Source organism: Clinocottus analis, unplaced genomic scaffold (genome assembly GCF_023055335.1).
Source record: "Clinocottus analis isolate CAN_PGR_092001 unplaced genomic scaffold, fCliAna1.0.p SCAF_40, whole genome shotgun sequence".
In the NCBI taxonomy this organism is placed as follows: Eukaryota; Metazoa; Chordata; class Actinopteri; order Perciformes; family Cottidae; genus Clinocottus; species Clinocottus analis.
This window is the reverse complement of record NW_027176154.1, coordinates 163,849-185,000: the sequence shown is the minus strand read 5'-3', so window position 1 is coordinate 185,000 and position 21,152 is coordinate 163,849. Positions and strand designations below refer to the sequence as shown.

Here is a 21,152-nt window from a genome sequence, read left to right as displayed (position 1 = left end):
CATCTCCCTCATCACGAAAACCTAATAAAGCATGAAAGAAACATGGAGGACATAAACTACAATACTTGTGTATACATAGCGTGTACAACCTGCATATAAACACACAACAAGTATTCCCAGCACTCAGCCAATCATAAGAAGGCCGATCAGTGTTTCCGCTCTACTCATTCTGCCTTAATTTCAAAATAAGAGCGCACTGTTCGTTCAACATACTTGCTTTCTGAGAATAAAGTGGATTATTTTAGCCCCATGGATGAATTTCAAAAGTATATGCAACAGGACACGTTCAGCTTCTGAAGTGAAGACAAGTTGAAAGCAAACGCACAATGCAGACACACACACACACACACACACACACACACACACACACACACGGTTCACAAAGACACGTCTCTGTTCAGACTCTAATTCGTTAACGAGCAGAAGGTCCACTTTAGCTTCAAGCTAACGCGCTACAACAAGCGGGCCTTTGTTTCTGTTTATTCTTTGATGTGTGTGTGTGTGTGTGTGTGTGTGTGTGTGTGTGTGTGTGTGTGTGTCATATTTTCCACATAAGAACTCTCATCCTGGTTAACTGTTAATTAAACCAGCAGCCAGGAAACACACAAACACACACACACCGCTGCAACATCTGGCTCTCGATCACAGTGTGTGTGTGTGTGTGTGCGTGTGTGTGTGTCTGTCTGTCTGTGTGTGTGTGTGTGTGCGTGTGTCTGTCTGTGACTGTGAAAACATGAAGCGCTGCACATAAGTGCAACACCGGCAGTGAAACACAAACGTGATCGCTACGAGATCCATTTCACAAATGTAGCACTTTGATTGTGATCGATTGTGTGTGTAAACACACACACACACACACACACACACACACACACACACACACACACACACATATATAAGTGCAGATGAATTAAAACCGAAACACCTGATCCTGAGATCAGAGGACCCTAAAAGAAGGTCAAACCCCCAAAATCTCTGAGCACAGCGTCGTCTCTGAATGTCTGTCTGCATTCACACTCGTTGTTGTTGTTGTTGTTGTTGTTGTTGTTGTTGACCCGGCGTCTCTCCTCAGGTGATCCAGGCCGTGTTCTTCGGGCTCTGTGTCCTCATCGACGTCTCCTGCCTGCTCACTAAAGGAGGTGACAGCAGGGAGCAGGAGCGCCAGCTCAGGAAGCTCATCGGCCTCCGAGACTGGATCATGGCCGTGCTGGCGTTCCCCGTCGGAGCGGTGAGAGGAGGGAGGGAGGGAGGGAAGGAAGGAAGGAAGGATGGAACGAACAAAGGATGGATGGAAGGAATGGAAGAAAGGATGGATGGGAAGACGGATTGGAAGGATGGAGGGATTGGATAGATTGATGGATGGAAGGATTAGATGGATGATTGGATGGATGAAAGGATTGGATAAATCAATGGATGGATGGATGGATGGATGGATGGATGGATGGATGATTGGAAGGAACTATTGGATGGATTGATGCAAACAGACGCATGAGCACATGACAGACCAGAGAGGAATCCTCCAGGCTTTCAGGAATCAAGCGCTCTCTCTCTCTCTCTCTCTCTCTCTCTCTCTCTTTCTCTCTCTCTCTCTCTCTCTCTCTCTCTCTCTCTCTCTCTCTCTCGTGGTCCATGAAGCTTTGTGACAGAGGCGTCCTTGTCTCCTTCTCTGCATGAATGGCGAGAGAACCGTCCTCTACGTCTCCACCGCATCATGAGTTCAGGCAGCCGGAGGCTCCTAAAAAATAAAAGCATAAAAAAACACAAACTAATCAGCTGCCTCTCAGAGTCACGCAGAGGCAGCTGATGAACGAGGGAGAGAGAAGCAGAGCTTCCTATTGGTCACGTCAAAGATTCATTGATGGAGCGGCGAGTTGAGACTCCTCTGGTTGTATAGAAGTCTATGCTTCATGTGTTGAAGCTGCATTCTCTCCTGACCACCAGGGGGCGACTCCTCTGGTTGTATAGAAGTCTATGCTTCATGTGTTAAAGCTGCATTCTCTCTCCTGACCACCAGGGGGCGACTCCTCTGGTTGTATAGAAGTCTACACTTCATGTGTTAAAGCTGCATTCTCTCTCCTGACCACCAGGGGGCGACTCCTCTGGTTGTATAGAAGTTCAAAACTGTCAGTCCAGGAAACAACCTTCTCTGAAACAGGAGCAAAAAAATAAATCCTTTTTGACGAAAAGCTTTAATTTATTGATGATTTTTTTTCCGTCAATTTCCCTTTTTTTTTTTTTAAATTCACAATTTTTTTTTTTTCGTTAACCATTTTTTTGTGGACACAAAAAAAAGTCAATAAGAAAAGAAAATGGATTTTTTTTTCGAGTAAAAAAAAAAAAAGATTTTTTTTTTGTGGGGGAGGCGGGGTCTTAATTATTTATTTATTTTGGTCCTAACTTTTTTTTTTTGGTGGAAATTGGCTTCCATAGAATTATTACGACTTCAGGGCCAAAATCCAACCATTTATGGGACTAACAGGATAAGATACTCAAGAACTGCTCTTACTTCTGGACCGTGTTCATTGTAGGTCCACTCTGGTTGTATAGAAGTCTATGCTTCATGTGTTAAAGCTGCATTCTCTCTCCTGACCACCAAGGGGCAACTCCTCTGGTTGTATAGAAGTCTATGCTTCATGTGTTAAAGCTGCATTCTCTCTCCTGACCACCAGGGGGCGACTCCTCTGGTTGTATAGAAGTCTATATAAATGTAAATCTCATTCAGCGTTTGGCAGAACTTGAGGCTCCAAAACTGTCGTTCCTCAAAGTAAAACTCTGCATTTAAGTGTTGCACATGTTTTGCATGGTTGTGTATTTAATGTCTGCAGCTTTTAGGGCTGTTGCTAAGACAACAGGAGGAAGTTAAAGATGTCACCAAAGCGAACGCTCGACAGTGAAATCAATAAACGCCGATCTGAGAACTCGCTGCGAGTGGAGCAGAGGAAACGCTGTGACCTCTGTCTGATCCTCGGGCCGCTTCACACAACGCTGGCAGCCTCCACTCACATGGTTCTGACACACACACACACACACACACACACACACACACACACACACACATTCTTTCAGGGCTTCAGCTGGCAAGGTGCCCTTTAGCTGCTGCAGAGTTGAACTTGTACGGCTGTCTGACCACAACCATATCCCATGTTTCAACACAGACACACACACTCATGAATATGCATACTACACACACACACACACACACACAGTCATGAATATGCATACGCCACAGATACTGAACAAATCCACTCGATAACCAACTTGCCAGTTGGGGCTGCAACACACACACACTCGCATACTCTCCCTGACACACCTATTGTCAGCTGGCACAGTGCCGTGTGTGTGTGTGTCTGTGTGTGTGTGTGTGTGTGTGTGTGTGTGTGAGTGAGTTCAGTTTACACAGCACAATAGACATGATTATCACCACAGCTAATGTCTGGAAACCCAGGCTGACTGATAAGGACAGTGTGTGTGTGTGTGTGTGTGTGTGTGTGTGGTTCGGGCTCTGGTGCATGCACGTGTGTGCAGGTGCATATATTACACGTGTGTATGTGCATGCATGTGCAGGAAGTGTGTGTGTGCGATACACCAGGACAGTGTGTGTTTCCTGCCTCCCCGGCTTGTTGAAAGCAGAGAACATGGCGGTCTGGGTACAATAGGGGGTTCAGATGCCTCGTCAGGTAATTCCAACCCCCCCGTCCTGCAGAACATGGTCTGGCCCGCGTCCAGAACCGGCTGCTGGAGAGCCTGAGAGGTTTCTCAGTGTATGGTGCGTTCAGGCGCGTGGGGATTCTTGCTTCTCCCAACATTAAACCGCCACCAAAGATCAGGAACGCAGTCATTCACCGTCAAAAGGAAAACCGTGCTCCTTTAGCACGTTACCGTGTCCCTTTTGCACGTTACCGTGCTCCTTTTGCACGTTACCGTGTCCCTTTAGCACGTTACCGTGTCCCTTTAGCACGTTACCGTGTCCCTTTTGCACGTTACCGTGTCCCTTTAGCACGTTACCGTGTCCCTTTAGCACGTTACCGTGTCCCTTTAGCACGTTACCGTGTCCCTTTTGCACGTTACCGTGTCCCTTTAGCACGTTACCGTGTCCCTTTAGCACGTTACCGTGTCCCTTTAGCACGTTACCGTGCTCCTTTAGCACGTTACCGCGTCCCTTTAGCACGTTACCGTGTCCCTTTAGCACGTTACCGTGTCCCTTTAGCACGTTACCGTGTCCCTTTTGCACGTTACCGTGTCCCTTTAGCACGTTACCGTGTCCCTTTAGCACGTTACCGTGTCCCTTTAGCACGTTACCGTGTCCCTTTTGCACGTTACCGTGTCCCTTTAGCACGTTACCGTGTCCCTTTAGCACGTTACCGTGTCCCTTTAGCACGTTACCGTGCTCCTTTAGCACGTTACCGCGTCCCTTTAGCACGTTACCGTGTCCCTTTAGCACGTTACCGTGTCCCTTTTGCACGTTACCGTGTCTTTTCAGCACATTATCATGTCTTTTTAGCACATTATCATGTCTTTTTAGCATGTTAACTCTTTAGCACGTGACCGTGCGCCGTATGAGGACTGCTTTGCTAACTCTCTCTCTCTCTCTCTCTCTCTCTCTCTCTCTCTCTCTCTCTCTCTCTCTCTCTCTCTCTCTCTCTAGTTCGTGGTGTTCACCTTCTGGAGCCTGTACCTGTACGACAGGGAGCTGGTCTATCCCAGACTGCTGGACAACTTCATCCCCCAGTGGCTCAACCACGGCATGGTGAGTCCAGTTTAATCATAAAATGTTCCAGAGCTGAAGCATGCAAATCCTGAAGCTTCCTTTAGAGAGGTGTGTGTGTCTGTGTGTGTGTGTGTGTGTGTGTCTCCTCTCATACTCCATGAGGTGACGCAACAGCTGAGCGGTTGCTACGGCGGCGTCGCCAAGGACCAAAACAACCCAAACTGTTTTGTCATTGCGGTTGTAAATATTTTGCCGGAGTTCCATGGTATCGCTGTTGTTTGTCTACGCCGGCTGTCACGGCAACGGCGTCGCCATTCCCACCCGAGGAAAGGGAAGGAGGGGGGAGACAATATCCTAATAAATCTGTCTCTCAGCCAGAGAAGAGCTGACGGGCGTGTCCTTGATCCATTATTATATATATAACAGGTACAAACAACCGTATTGGAGTTCAGTGTGTGTGTGTGTGTGTGTGTGTGTGTGTGTGTGTGTGTGTGTGTGTGTGTCCAGACTTCGCCACCGCCCTCACCGCCAGTTTAAACCGTGGTTTCTCTCGTCTTCTCGACAACCTGGCCGAGTTCTTCCGCCAAGTATTAAAAGATGAAGCAGCTTTAGCACATGAAGCATAGACTTCTATACAACCAGAGGAGTCGCCCCCTGGTGGTCAGGAGAGAGAATGCAGCTTTAACACATGAAGCATAGACTTCTATACAACCAGAGGAGTTCTTGGTGTAGAACTCTAACCGGAAGGTGTTTGAACCTCAGCTGTGCGTCTCTGCATGAAAGCGTTGTTTTTTTATCCTCCAGACTGAACCACCGCTGCTCTGCAGAGGAAGGGGGGATTTTCCACAGAGGCATAAAGCTGGCTGCTCCAACGAAACCGCAAACCTCGGGAGGAGGAGGAGGAGGAGGAGGAGGAGGGGGGGGGGGGGGGGGGGGGCGGAAACCTAGAAACCAAAATAGAGAGCGAGGGGACGGCGAGTTTAAAGAGTATTATTTACGAGCCGCGAGTCCTCAACAGAGACTAAACTTAAACACGACCGAGAAATTGGAATTCAACCGAGGCACTCTGGGTAAAAAGTGCAGCGTCAGGACGTGTGTGTGTGTGTGTGTGTGTGTGTGTGTGTGTGTGTGTGTGTCTGTGTGTGTACGCAGTATAATGATGGGAGGGAAACCTAGAATTTCAGACCCCAGGAGCGAGCCAGAGCGATTCTGCCCTCGAGGAGATGTTGTGACTCTTGTTCGTTTGCACACACTTGGCATCCTCGGTCCGACCTTTTTAAAAAACAAAAACCCTCAGAGGGAAATCGGAGCCGTCGATTGGTTGAAAGCATGAAGGTTGTGACACGGTGACCGCCTCCCTTCTCTGGTGTTTACAGTGTACAAAGGAGCTCTGCTGCATCTTCTCTCCTGATAAATCCACCTGGAATATCCGAGAATTAGGATGATTTTTTAAATGATTTACTAAAACCTGGCGACCTAGATAGCGCACATTAGAAGATACCTTTTACCCCTAAAAGTGGGGTGACAAGCCGCACCTATCTTCAGTGGGTGTCCCCGCTGTAGCGAGCTTGCGCTGCAGCTGCTAGCTTCCTGTTAGCTGCTGCTAGCTCCTCGCTAGCTGCCGCTCCTGCTACTGCCCGTGTTGGGCATCAAGCCGGGGCTGGTCCCACAACCGTCGGTGGTTTTCGGGAAGCTAGCGGGGAGCTAGCAAGGAAAGATAGCAGCAGCGCTAGCGGCAGCGCTAGCTGGCTACAGCGCTAGCTGGCTACAGCGTGAAGCTAGCGGGGACACCCACCAAAGGTAGAAGCGGCTTGTCACTCGACTTGTGTGTGTGTGTGTGTGTGTGTGTGTGTATATATACTATATATATATATATATATATATATAGTTTCTGCATCAAGTTGTTTTAAACCCTCGACATCAAACAAAACATCTTCTTCTTTGTTTGTATCTGTCAACCGGGGAATAATTTGCACACACAAAAAATCTCACCGTGACATGACGCCCAGGGCGAACAGTCTGACACACACACACACACACACACACACACACACACACACACACACACACACACACACACACACACACACACACACACTGAGAGTGCAAATGAGGTAAGATGTCTCAACACAAGGAGACAATCAGGTGTGTGTGTCTTTGTTTAATATCTGAGTGCCCCCTAGTGGACACAGCGAGTAGCTCGTGGGTGTAAAGTAGACGTTACTTACTGGTTTGAGGGTTGATGGTGTTGCTGGTGAGTCTGATTTCCAGTACGGCGCTTTGATTACGACCGTTTGTGTCTTTTGATTGAAATGGTACACACACACACACACACACACACACACACACACACACACACACACACACACACACACACACACACGGTCTATAGGGATGAATTAATTCTTAAAAGAGAACAAACTCACATCGATCCATAAAAAGGCTAAACGACACACAGTGTGACATGTTCTGCTTCGTCTCCTTTCCTTCTCTCCTCTCCTTGTCTCCTAGCACACCACCGTCCTGCCCTTCATCATCATCGAGATGCGGACCACCAACCATCGGTACCCCAGCCGGTCGTGGGGTCTGGCCGCCGTGTGCTGCTTCGGCGTGGGATACATCCTCTGGTACCAGAACAACCAGGACCTGTGTAGTCCTGGTCCTCTCTAGTCTCAGTGTAGTCCTGGTCCTCTATAGTCTCAGTGTAGTCCCGGTCCTCTATAGTCTCAGTGTAGTCCTCGTCCTCTCTAGTCTCAGTGTAGTCCTGGTCCTCTCTAGTCTCAGTGTAGTCCTGGTCCTCTATAGTCTCAGTGTAGTCCTGGTCCTCTATAGTCTCAGTGTAGTCCTGGTCCTCTATAGTCTCAGTGTAGTCCTGGTCCTCTGTAGTCTCAGTGTAGTCCTGGTCCTCTATAGTCTCAGTGTAGTCCTGGTCCTCTATAGTCTCAGTGTAGTCCTCGTCCTCTCTAGTCTCAGTGTAGTCCTCGTCCTCTCTAGTCTCAGTGTAGTCCTCGTCCTCTCTAGTCTCAGTGTAGTCCTGGTCCTCTATAGTCGCAGTGTAGTCCTGGTCCTCTATAGTCTCAGTGTAGTCCTGGTCCTCTGTAGTCTCAGTGTAGTCCTGGTCCTCTATAGTCTCAGTGTAGTCCTGGTCCTCTATAGTCTCAGTGTAGTCCTCGTCCTCTCTAGTCTCAGTGTAGTCCTGGTCCTCTCTAGTCTCAGTGTAGTCCTGGTCCTCTATAGTCGCAGTGTAGTCCTGGTCCTCTCTAGTCGCAGTGTAGTCCTGGTCCTCTCTAGTCTCAGTGTAGTCCTGGTCCTCTGTAGTCTCAGTGTAGTCCTGGTCCTCTATAGTCTCAGTGTAGTCCTGGTCCTCTATAGTCTCAGTGTAGTCCTCGTCCTCTCTAGTCTCAGTGTAGTCCTCGTCCTCTCTAGTCTCAGTGTAGTCCTCGTCCTCTCTAGTCTCAGTGTAGTCCTGGTCCTCTATAGTCTCAGTGTAGTCCTGGTCCTCTATGGTCGCAGTGTAGTCCTGGTCCTCTATAGTCGCAGTGTAGTCCTCGTCCTCTCTAGTCGCAGTGTAGTCCTGGTCCTCTCTAGTCTCAGTGTAGTCCTGGTCCTCTCTAGTCTCAGTGTAGTCCTGGTCCTCTATAGTCGCAGTGTAGTCCTGGTCCTCTATAGTCTCAGTGTAGTCCTGGTCCTCTGTAGTCTCAGTGTAGTCCTGGTCCTCTATAGTCTCAGTGTAGTCCTGGTCCTCTATAGTCTCAGTGTAGTCCTCGTCCTCTCTAGTCTCAGTGTAGTCCTCGTCCTCTCTAGTCTCAGTGTAGTCCTCGTCCTCTCTAGTCTCAGTGTAGTCCTGGTCCTCTATAGTCGCAGTGTAGTCCTGGTCCTCTCTAGTCGCAGTGTAGTCCTGGTCCTCTCTAGTCTCAGTGTAGTCCTGGTCCTCTGTAGTCTCAGTGTAGTCCTGGTCCTCTATAGTCTCAGTGTAGTCCTGGTCCTCTATAGTCTCAGTGTAGTCCTCGTCCTCTCTAGTCTCAGTGTAGTCCTCGTCCTCTCTAGTCTCAGTGTAGTCCTCGTCCTCTCTAGTCTCAGTGTAGTCCTGGTCCTCTATAGTCTCAGTGTAGTCCTGGTCCTCTATAGTCGCAGTGTAGTCCTGGTCCTCTATAGTCGCAGTGTAGTCCTCGTCCTCTCTAGTCGCAGTGTAGTCCTGGTCCTCTCTAGTCTCAGTGTAGTCCTGGTCCTCTCTAGTCTCAGTGTAGTCCTGGTCCTCTATAGAGAGAGAGTCAGTACCGCTTTAGTCCACAGAGGGCGCCAGAATCAACACAATCATGAAAGTCGTAGTGACTTTTAGATGAAACCTGACTGGTTGAATGTAGCTTCTGAAGGAGAATAACCTGAGTTACACTCCCCCCCCGCCTCCCCCCTTACCTGCAGGACGTGCTGGGTGCACCAGGTGACAGGTGTGTGGGTGTACCCGGTGCTGGAGCGCGTCACTCCGCTGGCTCGAGGCCTCTTCTTCAGCGCCATGACGGCGGTGATCTGTGTTTTCTACACGCTGGGAGAAATCCTGAACAGCTACATCTGGGACCAGCCACACACAGGTACACACACACACACACACACACACAGGTACACACACACACACACACCTTGAGTCTGCTGATTTCACTCTTTGTGTCTTTCTCTCAGAAAAGGTCAAAGGTGAGTGATCGCCTCTCAGGCGGAAGAGGACGCGTCGTTGCCCCGCCCGCCCGGGACGGCACAAGAACAGAAAACAAGCGCCCTCTCCGGAGACGGGGAAAAATAACACTGTTTACTTTTTTTTTTTCAACTATACCCAACAACAACAATGAAAATAATCTGCAGTTAAATGTAAATATTAGAAGGAAATGTGTCAAGACTCAGCTTTTGATTATTATTTTTTCAGTGGCAAACAAATTATCAACCGTCTGACTTCATGTGGAGGTCCACACACACACACACACACACACACACACACACACACACACACACACACACACACACACACACACACACACACACACACACAATATTTGTAATCTGCTTTCCTGGTATGAACAACTGCGAAACCACTGATCAATAATGTGTTGAATGTCATTATTATTCATCTCATGAGTCTCACTACATGTACGGAAGAAACTAGATGTTGGTAGAAAATCAATAAAGTTTGAGTGGAAACTGTTTCCTGTGAAATCTGAAACTTTTAAGACAAGTCGGGGGCGGGACTTAAACTGAACCGATTCTCACTGAGGGGACGTTTAGCAACAGATAAAGAGGAATGAATTGCTCCATCCAGCTCTTTGCTACCGATGATTTGTTTTTAACCGGTGTAGCATTTAAGTTAGCTCTTTGTCCGCTGGTTAGCTAGCTTGCTACACGCTTTAACGCAACAAAGGTTGACGAAAAATGCTACAAAATAACCTGAATAAACGAAGATTATTTTGAAGCATTTTTTTCTGCAACCTTTGTAGCAAAAAGCGAGCTAACTAGCGGACAAAGAGCTAGCTGAAATGCTACACTCTCCCACTGAGGGACGTTTTGTAGCAAATAAATAATAAACAGTAATTAATTGCTTCATCCAGCACTTTGCTATCGATGACTTGTTTTTAACCGGTGTAGCATTTAAGCTAGCTAAATGAACGCTAAATAAATAATAAAGGCTAGATAAACGTAGCCTGACGTTTATTGGGGTTGTTTTCTCGCCTTTTTCTGCATCATTTGTGGAGGTAAAGCATGCAGCAAGCTAGCTAACTAGCAGACAAAGAGCTAGCTTGAATGCTACAGCGGCTAAAAACAAGTCGTGGAGGCGCTTCACTATCAGCTGTTCTCTCTGGAGCTTCTTCCTGGTCAGCTGACATCTGGGGAATCGATGTTCTGGCCGTCGGTTTCTCTCCCGGATGGATTTCACACACCGACGCCGGCTCGCAGAGGAGAGATGTCTTTCACAAAAAGAAATGTTCCGCCAATCCTCCACCCAACTGCTTTAGCAGCTCTCTTGTCACCATGGAAACCCCCAAACTTCAAACACAATGTTGGTCCATAAAACTACACGCACACACACACACACACACACACACACACACCTCTCTGGACTAGACAGAAGACTTCAAGGTGGAGAGGAAGAGAAGTGTGTGTGTGTGTGTGTGTGTGTGTGTGTGTGTGTGTGTGCTCATTAACACGTCGTCCTCCTCTCTTTGAGGTGACACATTAAAACATTCTGCGCCGCATTAATTTGCATATATTTGCATACTAATGAGCAGAGGAGCTGGACGTTGAACCACGTTTATTTAACTGTCGTAGAGAAGTGTGTGTGTTTGTGTGTGTGTGTGTGTGTGTGTGTGTGTGTACTGAAAGTACTCGTGCCTCTTGGTGTGATGCATGTATTTGACACGTCTGTGAAGAAGAAGTCTAAAAGAGGAAGTACACAAAGTGTTCCTGCGAGAGACCGAGGTGGTGGAACATTACAGAGAGGAAGGAAGGAAGGAAGGAAGGAAGGAAGGAAGGAAAGAAGGAAGGAACTGAAGGTGAAGAAAAAACGACTGCGACTAAACCGTCGACGCAAGAAGCAGAAGGTACAAATGGAAGGATAATAAGAGAAGATACACGAAGCAATGAAAGCAGGTGAGGAAGGAAGGAAGGAAGGAAGGATGGAAGGAAAGAAGGAAGGATGGACAACCAGAGTAGAAGGGTGGAAAAGAAAAAATGGGGTGAGAATTGAAGGAAGATTCGGGGGGAGAAAGGAAATGAGCTGGAACAAAAGGAGGGAAGAGGTAAAAGAAAGGAGATAAAAAAGAAGGGGAAAGAAGTATGGATACATTAAAAAAGAAGGGGAAAGAAGTATGGATACATTAAAAAAGAAGGGGAAAGAAGTATGGATACATTTAAAAAGGGAAGGAAACAAGGAGGTAAAATGTAAAACTGATACGATAAACAACTGAAAGAAGGAAAGGGGAAGTGGAAAACGTAGAAAGATTAAAAACGTGATAGAAAAAGGTGAAAAAAAGGCAAGAATGCGATATGATTCATGAACAAAGAAGGAACGGAAGGAAGGAAGGAAGGAAGGAAGCAGGAAGGAAGGAAGGAAGTCATCAGCCACAAAGACGGAAGGAAGTGGAGCACCGGAAACAAACTGAAGATAAAAAGAGAGAAATGTCGAGTGTTTAAACATCTCTTTCACTTTGTGAACAAGCAGCAGGACACACACACACACCTGAACACACAACACCTGAACACACACACACACACACACGTATGTATCAACCACACACATATTTACACACGTATATACACACATGCATGTTACCAACTCCTCCGTGCTGCAGATACTGTGAACACACACACACACACACACACACCAACATGCCGCAGTATGTGTGTGTGGGAGGAAGTGAAACGACAGAGTCAGAGTTGTGTCAGCTTCTGTGTGTGTGTGTGTGTGTGTGTGTGTGGCTTAGCGCTTCTCAACAGTGACCTTTACAATTGCTCACACACACACTTCTTCGCGGTTCCTCACATGTTCTGTCGGTTCTCAGAAAGACAGGAAGTGGTGAGTTCTGCAGCTTGAGATCAAACAGCTGACGACCAGAAGAAGGAAGCTCACGCTGAACGACACGACGCCCAAAAACTATGAGAAAATACTTCTGTCCATTGTGTTTATTGAGTTTGTTTTAGTCTCAGAGCCATCATGAGGAGCTCTGTGCGTGTGTGTGTGTGTGTGTGTGTGTGTGTGTGTGTGTGTGTGTCTGTGTGTGTGTGTGTGTCTCTCAGAGAGAGTTAGTGCTGCTCCCCCTGGTGGCCCAATGGTGGAACAGCAACTGACACAGAATGATTTATGATGGGTTTTTTTATTGAATGAAACATAAATTAAAAAAACAGGCGACGTGTCAGAGAGTCAGTCCTTCCTGCTTTTGGGTTTGGGGGCTGAAACGGAGAGAAGGGAGAAACATTAAGAAGAAACATTAAGAGAGGAAGTGAAGGTAACAATGTCTGACAAGACAGAAGAAAACACAGGAAATGTGACTAAAAGGAGAAAAAAAATCACAAATGAGAAACTTAATATAATAAAAAGTAAAAGAGAAAAATTCAAGAAGAGATGAGAAAAGCTTCTGATCACCGTTTGGATTCTCCTGTTTGTAGAACGTCTTCAGCATCTCGACAGCTTCCTCTGCTCTGTGACCTGAAACACACTGAACACACACACACACACACACACACACACACACACACACACCCACACACACACACACACGAGATACATATCCACGTGTTACATTTACAGTTGCAGCACAATCTCAGCTCTCTGGATAACGAGACACCATGAAGTGGCCCTGAAGCTGAAAAATGTATCATTGTGTTACTTTTAAAAACACGAGACGCACAAAAAGAAAGTCGGACGCACACCTTGAACGTGGAGCCGGTGTCCGGGAGCAGCGCGGAGGAAACGTCCAGAACCGACCCGCAGCCGCCGAAGCGCTCGTTGCTGCAGCCGAACACGACCACCGGGATGTCTGCCCGCCGGTCAAGGAGCAACAGGTCAACACACACACAGACACACACACACACACACACACAGGTTGTGGGGATACTGAGCAGGCGCAGGGCCGCGGCGCACATGACGCACGGCTCCACGGTCACGTACAGCGCCGTCCGCTGGCACACGGCGCTCACGTCCAGAGAGCCGAGGAGACACCGAGCCAGAAGCTGATCCAGAGCCACGAGCTCAGCGTGTCGAGTGGCCTGACACACACACACACACACACACACACACACACACACACACACACACACAGAGTGAAAGTGTTTCATGCCGTCTGCATGTTTTATAATAATTAATATCTGGACTTTGTTCTAACTTTTCTTACATTTTTGGTCTCGTTGACTTCGTTCCGTCCTTTTGCGATGACCTCGTCGTTGTGGACCAGCAGACACCCGACCGGCACCTCCCCGTTCTGCAGCGCTTCTCTGGCCTGCAGCACGCAGCAGCAGCATCACAGTACAGCAGGTCAACACGCAGCAGCAGCATCACAGTACAGCAGGTCAGCACGCAGCAGCAGCATCACAGTACAGCAGGTCAACACGCAGCAGCAGCATCACAGTACAGCAGGTCAGCACGCAGCAGCAGCGTCACAGTACAGCAGGTGAACACGCAGCAGCATCACAGTACAGTAGGTCAGCACGCAGCAGCATCACAGTACAGTAGGTCAACACGCAGCAGCAGCATCACAGTAGAGCAGGTCAACACGCAGCAGCATCACAGTACAGTAGGTCAACACGCAGCAGCATCACAGTAGAGTAGGTCAGCACGCAGCAGCATCACAGTACGGTAGGTCAGAACGCAGCAGCATCACAGTACAGCAGGTCAGCACGCAGCAGCATCACATTAGCAGCGGATATTCGGCCCTTTTAGCTCGTAATTGAACGTCACGACATTCCTGTCATCCACTATAGTTAAACTAAAAAAACCCGGAAGGGATTTGATGGATTATTAATCCCTCACCATGTCGAAGGCGCAGGACATCCACTTCTCAACGTCCTCGTCACTCGGATGAAAACTCTCCGCAGAAGCAGCTTTGGAAACTTCTCCTTCTTTACTGCCCTGAACAGACGTCATCGTTTTGTTTTTAGCTTCTTTCTTTTATTATAATTTAATGTTCTTGTGGTTCACACACGCCGCGCACCCACACGCGTAAAAGGGGGGAAGATAATATTGGACGGACCGGTTCCAGACATGACCAATCGAGCGCGAGAGGCCAGCTCACATCCTCGCGTCCACGCTGACGTCTCTGATGCGTCGAGCTCGCGGGAAACCGGAAATGATGGGACTACACCTGCAAAATAAATGTTTTTTTGTTCTCTCTACTTCTCGCCAGGATTTTTTTTAATATAAAGGTTTAGGACTTTTATGTATGGAAATATGGAAGCCCATTTCAGACACACAAAAAGAATTTAGTACAAAAAAATAATAATAATTGGGACCCCCCCCCAAAAAATAATAATTAATCAACTTTTTTTCTTCTTCTTTTTTTCGTTGACGAATAGGACGAAAAAGAAGAAGGAAAAAAAGTAGAAAAAAAAAATTGACTTTTTTTTTCTCCGTTGACAAAAAAAAAAAGGAACCCCCCCCCAAAAAGCATGAATATATAATTTCGCCAAAATATTCAAACAATTTATGGTATCTGCCTTTTCCTCAAATTGCCTACCTTAGATAAACAATCTAAATATCACATATTCAGAGAATAATGCAATTTTCTTACATTGTTCTTTTGTCTTCACGTCAAGATCTTAAAACTTGTTTTATTTTGAAATCCATAAACCGGAAGGTGTCACTGTTTACGCTGCTCCGGCAGACTTTGGCTCTTCTGACAGTTAGCATGGTGGCCAGTAGTTCCCAACTAGCCGGACACAAAGTTTAAAAAGTACTGCGTGTTCTCTCTGAGTTGTAGTTCGTGAAGCTTCACCGCTCGAGGATGTTTTCGTCGGTCTGGAGTTTTATCAAACGCCACAAGAGGAAGTTTATTTTCACCGGCGCTGTAGTTGGAGGTAAACTGGCGTTCCTGTTAGCTTCTGAGCTAGCTAGCGGCTCTAGCGAGCACGCCTGGCTGCACTGGTAATATGTTGTAATTTACTGTTTTAGAGGGCGTGCGGTTTTAAATGTGTAGCTTGTAGCTTGTAATACTCGAACAGTGTGTCTGGTCACTTCGGCGAATATATTGTCCGTCAAGCTGCACAAGTGTGGACAAAAAAGGTGCAGTTCTCAGACAACCAATAATAGTAATAATTGTAAATAACTGCTAAGACCAGACGGAAAAAGTTAGTTTTGTGTTTTAGCATTAATATTGTGGAGTGTTTTGGTTGTAAAGCGCGTCAGAAATGACGTCTAAATGATTACATTCGTGTACTGACCCACTGAGCGAGACCTCTTTAAAATAGCACAAATCTGAATGGAGTCTGGCGTGACTCTGGAACGCGTTGGCTCATTAGCTTATTAGCTCATTAGCTTATTAGCTCATCGCTGAGCTCCTTAATCACGAAGAGGATGAAACGTGTGAATAAACTGCTGACCAGCAACTGTGACGTAATATCACCTCGTGTCACGTGACTTTATAGAAACAAAAAGGTTGCTACATGTTGTCTTCACATGTAGCAACAATTTATATTAATAATTATTAGTGATAAATAATCAAGCAACTACACCTTAAATATTACATATGTATGTGTGTGTATATTATTCAATAATATAATATTTATTTTAATTACAATACTATTATATATAATTATAAGGTATTTAGTAAGATGCTGAATAAGAAAGAAAGATGACCTATTTTAAATATACAATATAAAGTATACTGCTGCAAACAGCTGCTTCAGCCTCATATTGAAGTGTGATCGAGGCTTTGAGGTGTATATGTATTTACGTTATGAATATTGCATTGCTTTGCGTGCCCGGTGTGAGTCGGTAATGCTGGTTGCTGTTATGCTGGTTGCTGTAATGCTGGTTGCTGGTTGCTGTCCCTCAGGAGTGTACTTCCTGGGTAAATATGCCCAGAAGAAGATCGGTGACTTCCAGGAGAAAGAGGCGACCGAGTACATCGCTCAGGCCCGACGGCAGTTCCACTTCGAGAGCAACCAGAGGACCTGCAACATGACGGGTGAGCGGCTGCACACGCTGCACACGCAGGGATCATCACTGGGAATACAGTTTAAAGAGTGTGTGTGTGTGTGTGTTGCAGTGCTGTCCATGCTGCCTCCCCTGAAGGAGGCCATCGTCCACCAGCTGAACTCAGAGAGCCTCACCGCGCTGCTCAAGGCCAAGTGAGTAGAGGCAGTTTATTTTTTACTGTGTGGACTTGTGACCGGCAACCTGTCAGTGTGACCGGAGGAAACAACTCTTTACCCACTCTTTACATTCATTATTATATGTTTGTCGCCATTTTTTATAATTATGTTTTTGTTGTACTTAGTGCTTTGTGGTCTGTAAAGTAATTCTTCTTCTTCTTCTTCTTCTTCTTCTTCTTCTTCTTCTTCTTCTTCTTCTTCGTGTGTTACAGACCGGCCAACAAGCTGGAGATCTGGGAGGACTTAAAGATCGTCAGTAAGTCTTCTCTAAGTTTCAACAGAATAAACCAGAAGCTGGTTGACCTTTGACCTTTGACCCTTAACCCCTGCCTGCGTCTCTCGTCCTGCAGGCTTCACCCGCACCTTGGTGGCGGTGTACAGCACCTGCATGCTGGTGGTGCTGCTGAGAGTCCAGCTGAACATCATCGGAGGATACCTGTACCTGGACAACTCTGTGGGCAAGAGCACGGCGGTGAGAGACGAGTTCTACATCATCATCATCATCATCATTATTATCAATAATAATAATAATATTATTATTGTGTTTGATCTCCCAGACTCCTCTGGCTCCTCCAGACGTCCAGCAGCAATACCTGTCCAGTATCCAACATCTACTGGGAGACGGTACACACACACACACACACACACACACACACACACACACACACACACACACACACCAGGGTCTCAGTCCTTCATTAAACCTTCTGTCTTTGTGTGTGTGTGTGTGTGTCTCCAGGTCTGATACAGTTGATGACGGTGGTAAAGAAAGCGGTGCAGAACTCTTTGGGAAGGTGAGTCTTTAGTTTTGGTTCCATGTCCAAAATCTCAAGAAAGTGAGAAACGCTCAACACTGAGCCGCCTTAACAACACAACTACACAACAGAGATGAACTGCAACGTGTTGCTCATGAAACAAATTGCATTAAATAAAACACAGTGAAGCTCTACGGTACTTTAGATGAAGCTCTACAGTACTTTAGATGAAGCTCTACAGTACTTTAGATGAAGCTCTACAGTACTAGATGAAGCTCTACAGTACTAGATGAAGCTCTACAGTACTTTAGATGAAGCTCTACAGTACTAGATGAAGCTCTACAGTACTTTAGATGAAGCTCTACAGTACTAGATGAAGCTCTACAGTACTTTAGATGAAGCTCTACAGTACTAGATGAAGCTCTACAGTACTTTAGATGAAGCTCTACAGTACTAGATGACGCTCTACAGTACTTTAGATGAAGCTCTACAGTACTAGATGAAGCTCTACAGTACTTTAGATGAAGCTCTACAGTACTAGATGAAGCTCTACAGTACTTTAGATGAAGCTCTACAGTACTAGATGAAGCTCTACAGTACTAGATGAAGCTCTACAGTACTTTAGATGAAGCTCTACAGTACTAGATGAAGCTCTACAGTACTTTAGATGAAGCTCTACAGTACTAGATGAAGCTCTACAGTACTTTAGATGAAGCTCTACAGTACTAGATGAAGCTCTACAGTACTAGATGAAGCTCTACAGTACTAGATGAAGCTCTACAGTACTTTAGATGAAGCTCTACAGTACTTTAGTAACGCTGCTGCTCTCTCTGTGTGCAGCGTTCCCCTGAAGCAGACTCTGTCTCTGCTGGAGCTGGAGCAGCAGCTCAGCTGGATCCGGGCCGAGGTGGAGGCCGGCTCTGAGCGGCCGATGTCCTGGTACATGCTGGCCGACGACGAGAACGCGCTGGCCGACCAGGTCAACAACAACAACAACAACAACAACAGCAACAACAGCGAACAACAGCGCAGTGGAACGCAGTGAATAACGTGAGCGTCTGGTCTCTTGCAGGCGTGCGGTCTGACGGGAAACGACCTCACAACCATCCGACTGCTGAACGAGACCAGAGACATGCTGGACAGGTGATAAGGAGTGTGTGTGTGTGTGTGTTCTATGATTGTGATTGTGTGGTTCTGATCTGTGTGTGTGGTTCTGATCTCTGTGTGTGTGTGTGTCTCCAGTCCAGACTTCACCACCGTCCTCGCCGCCAGTCTAAACCGTGGTTTCTCTCGTCTTCTCGACAACCTCGCCGAGTTCTTCCGCCCGCCTCTCGGTGACTCCGCCCCCAGCTTTGCGCCTGACAGGTCAGCTGATCCCCGAGTCAGTTCCTGTCTTTCTCCATTCATGTTCCCGCTCGCAACAGCCACTGATTACACACGGCATCACATCAACAACCCGCTGACCTCCATGTTGACCTCTGTGACCTCCATGTTGACCTCTGTGACCTCTATGTTGACCTCTGTGACCTTCCTGTTGTTTCTGCCCGTCCAGTCTGTCTGCAGTCAGTCTGCCGCTCGCCAAGATCATCCCCATCGTCAACGGTCAGATCAACTACATCTGCAGTGAGACGCCGAGCCACTTCGTCCAGGTAAAATATATCAAATATATCATCTATTTAATATACAATATATAGAATATAAAGTATACAACACGTTTTGGACGTTACAAGAGCCGACACTTGAAGTTAACGCCCAGATTCTGCTCGTTAATGAACAGCATCACGGGCCTCCAGACTCAATGTGTCTGCTAACAGATATTGCTGACAGAGCTAACAGATATTGCTGACAGAGCTAACAGATATTGCTAACGGAGCTAACAGATATTGCTAACGGAGCTAACAGATATTGCTAACGGAGCTAACAGATATTGCTAACGGAGCTAACAGCTATTGCTAACGGAGCTAACAGCTTTTTCTCTCAGGACCTGCTGATGAACGACCAGGTGAAGGAGTTCGCGGCCATCGTCTACGAGACGTTCAGCGCTCCGCAGGCGCTACAGAAATAACCAACGGAGTGTGAGGAGGAGGAGGAGGAGGAGGAGAAGAAGAAGAAAAGAGGGATGACAACCATTCATCCCTCTTTCCTTTCTGCGAGACTCTTTTCTCCTCCGGACCCTGAAGACTTTTCTCTCTGCGACGGCAGAAATCCTCCATGTGGATTATTAACCCGGCGTGGGAAGCAGAGACCGAGTCCCTCGGACCATTGCATCCTGGGAAATGGAGTCTTATTTACCCCCCGAGAGGCGAAAAGCGGAACGAAGGATCGATCGCCGCTGTTCTCCGTTTCTCCAGATGAGGCGACGCGTCAGTTTATTCTGCTGATGTGACAGATTTTAGGATGATTGTTTTCCCCGTTTCGATCAGCAGAGGTTTAATTTCTTTACGTCTAAAGGCTGCTCACTGTTTTCTGTCTGTGATTTACTTTTTTCAGAACTAAAGTCAGGTGTCAGAGCGTGTTGGACCGATGATGAACACACCGGGGTTTTATTTAATTTTTTTAAAATGTCCTTTTTATTTAACATAACATAACAAATTAACATTTTCCTGTGGAGGAAGAAATACTCGGACGCTCGTACTTTATGCAGTTGTGCGTTTAAAATTACACTTAAGTAAAAGTATTATTTTGTATCATTTTTTTTTTTTTTTTTTTATTAAATCAAATTTGACAGATTTTCTGGCCACCATGAGGAAAATCCTACAGCAGCTTTTGGGAGATTAAAACTTTCAAAAACACGATTTAAAGTTAAAATTTACAAATGAATGAATGAATGCAGACAGTATTTCACTTTTCACCAAAAAGCAACCAACAAACACGCAGCAGTGAGTTTAGTGCTTGGTATCTGTTTCATTTCTTTTGCCCAGAAGGTGGCGCTATTCTCCTTTTTTTTCCATGAAGGGCTTCATTCCCAAACCTCCTGTGTTTTAAGTTGAACGTCGTCTCTGTGCTGCTACCACACCAGGATTTACACCCTAAAAACTACGTTCATGGCCGCACTGATTTTTGTATTTTTCCTCGCAAATGACAGATATTATTTTTCCAGAAGGCGGAAAAAATCCTTCGATGTGTTTCCAGCGCTTCTCTCAGCTGTTGTTGTTTTTCCCACCGGGTCTGTCTGGATGTGACTAATCAAATCGAGCCCAAAAGAAACAGCTGGGACCAGCGTGTGACTGGTGGGAAACCAGTGAGCCCAGCTCTGGGAAAATTAATAATAATAAATCCGCTGACGTCCAAGTGATGAAGCGCGTGTGCCGCGTTCGCGGTGGCGACGGCGTTTTCTGGTCGCTTCCCTCTTGAGAGGAGAGAGCGAGCGTCAGGTGACGGGTTCGGCTCCACCGATTGGCTCCCGGGCAACGCAGCCGGGATGTAAATGTGTACGTAACGAATGGACGTGATGCCTTTTTGAAGTGTGACATCCTGAATGAAAGCTAACACGTATGTTTGTAGAAATGTATTGAAGAGATAATAAAGTATGATTTTAAATATACATTTTTGTGTTTTTTTTTTAAATACGCATTTCTTTTATTTTTATGTTGGGGTTTAAGCCGATGAGTCATCGCGTAGTTGTGCCAGCAGGGGGCGATGTTCTGCAGCCGTGAGCTCGGATCTGCTGGAAAATAACCAGCATGCCGATAAAGCGCCGACTCATGACGAGTCAGCAGATGATGACGTTTATTGAGCAAAACAAAATATTCCAGGATGGAAAAAGCAAAGTCACATTTTTTAATTAATTTAATCATGGAACGGATCGTATTTGGTCAAGTTTACAACCTGACGTGAGCCGTGTG

The 21,152-nt window shown here is 46.5% G+C and overlaps 3 protein-coding genes across 3 annotated transcripts in view; 2 read left to right on the top strand and 1 right to left on the bottom strand.

The window, feature by feature from the left end:
• The window catches only part of aig1 (androgen-induced 1 (H. sapiens)), a 10,544-nt gene extending 645 nt beyond the window's left edge, over window positions 1–9,899 (top strand). Inside the window, exons 2-6 of the mRNA XM_068598829.1 lie at window positions 1,073–1,228; window positions 4,646–4,747; window positions 7,220–7,335; window positions 9,131–9,297; window positions 9,386–9,899. Coding sequence (XP_068454930.1) covers window positions 1,073–1,228; window positions 4,646–4,747; window positions 7,220–7,335; window positions 9,131–9,297; window positions 9,386–9,405 — 561 coding nt within the window. The 3' untranslated portion in view covers window positions 9,406–9,899. The remainder of the gene's footprint in view (window positions 1–1,072; window positions 1,229–4,645; window positions 4,748–7,219; window positions 7,336–9,130; window positions 9,298–9,385) is intronic.
• Window positions 9,900–12,555: 2,656 nt separating this feature from the next.
• adat2 (adenosine deaminase tRNA specific 2) lies at window positions 12,556–14,415 on the bottom strand. The gene is made up of 6 exons (XM_068598813.1): window positions 14,214–14,415; window positions 13,579–13,683; window positions 13,303–13,453; window positions 13,118–13,224; window positions 12,831–12,903; window positions 12,556–12,637 (listed from the first exon to the last, which is right to left on the bottom strand). Exons 1-6 carry the CDS (start codon window positions 14,325–14,327, stop codon window positions 12,609–12,611), a joined length of 579 nt encoding a protein of 192 aa, XP_068454914.1. The 5' UTR covers window positions 14,328–14,415; the 3' UTR covers window positions 12,556–12,608.
• A 649-nt stretch (window positions 14,416–15,064) lies between these two features.
• On the top strand, window positions 15,065–20,823 carry pex3 (peroxisomal biogenesis factor 3). Its single transcript, XM_068598775.1, has 12 exons — window positions 15,065–15,256; window positions 16,234–16,365; window positions 16,447–16,528; window positions 16,765–16,808; window positions 16,903–17,024; window positions 17,110–17,176; window positions 17,292–17,346; window positions 18,148–18,286; window positions 18,380–18,450; window positions 18,550–18,672; window positions 18,860–18,956; window positions 19,289–20,823. The coding sequence occupies exons 1-12, from the start codon at window positions 15,184–15,186 to the stop codon at window positions 19,370–19,372; spliced, it is 1,089 nt and encodes a 362-aa protein (XP_068454876.1). The 5' UTR covers window positions 15,065–15,183; the 3' UTR covers window positions 19,373–20,823.
• Window positions 20,824–21,152: the final 329 nt, after the last annotated feature.

What these genes read in the sequence shown, in the direction of transcription:
- adat2 (XM_068598813.1), bottom strand. Translation starts at nt 14,327, where the DNA reads ATGACGTCTGTTCAGGGCAGTAAAGAAGGAGAAGTTTCCAAAGCTGCT. An exon ending in CGCGGCCCTGCGCCTGCTCA is followed by an intron (nt 13,225 to 13,302) that starts GTATCCCCACAA and finishes ACCGGCGGGCAG; the next exon opens with ACATCCCGGTGGTCGTGTTC. An exon ending in CAAACAGGAGAATCCAAACG is followed by an intron (nt 12,638 to 12,830) that starts GTGATCAGAAGC and finishes TCTCCGTTTCAG; the next exon opens with CCCCCAAACCCAAAAGCAGG.
- pex3 (XM_068598775.1), top strand. Translation starts at nt 15,184, where the DNA reads ATGTTTTCGTCGGTCTGGAGTTTTATCAAACGCCACAAGAGGAAGTTT. An exon ending in CCCAGCTTTGCGCCTGACAG is followed by an intron (nt 18,673 to 18,859) that starts GTCAGCTGATCC and finishes CTGCCCGTCCAG; the next exon opens with TCTGTCTGCAGTCAGTCTGC. An exon ending in CGCCGAGCCACTTCGTCCAG is followed by an intron (nt 18,957 to 19,288) that starts GTAAAATATATC and finishes TTTTTCTCTCAG; the next exon opens with GACCTGCTGATGAACGACCA.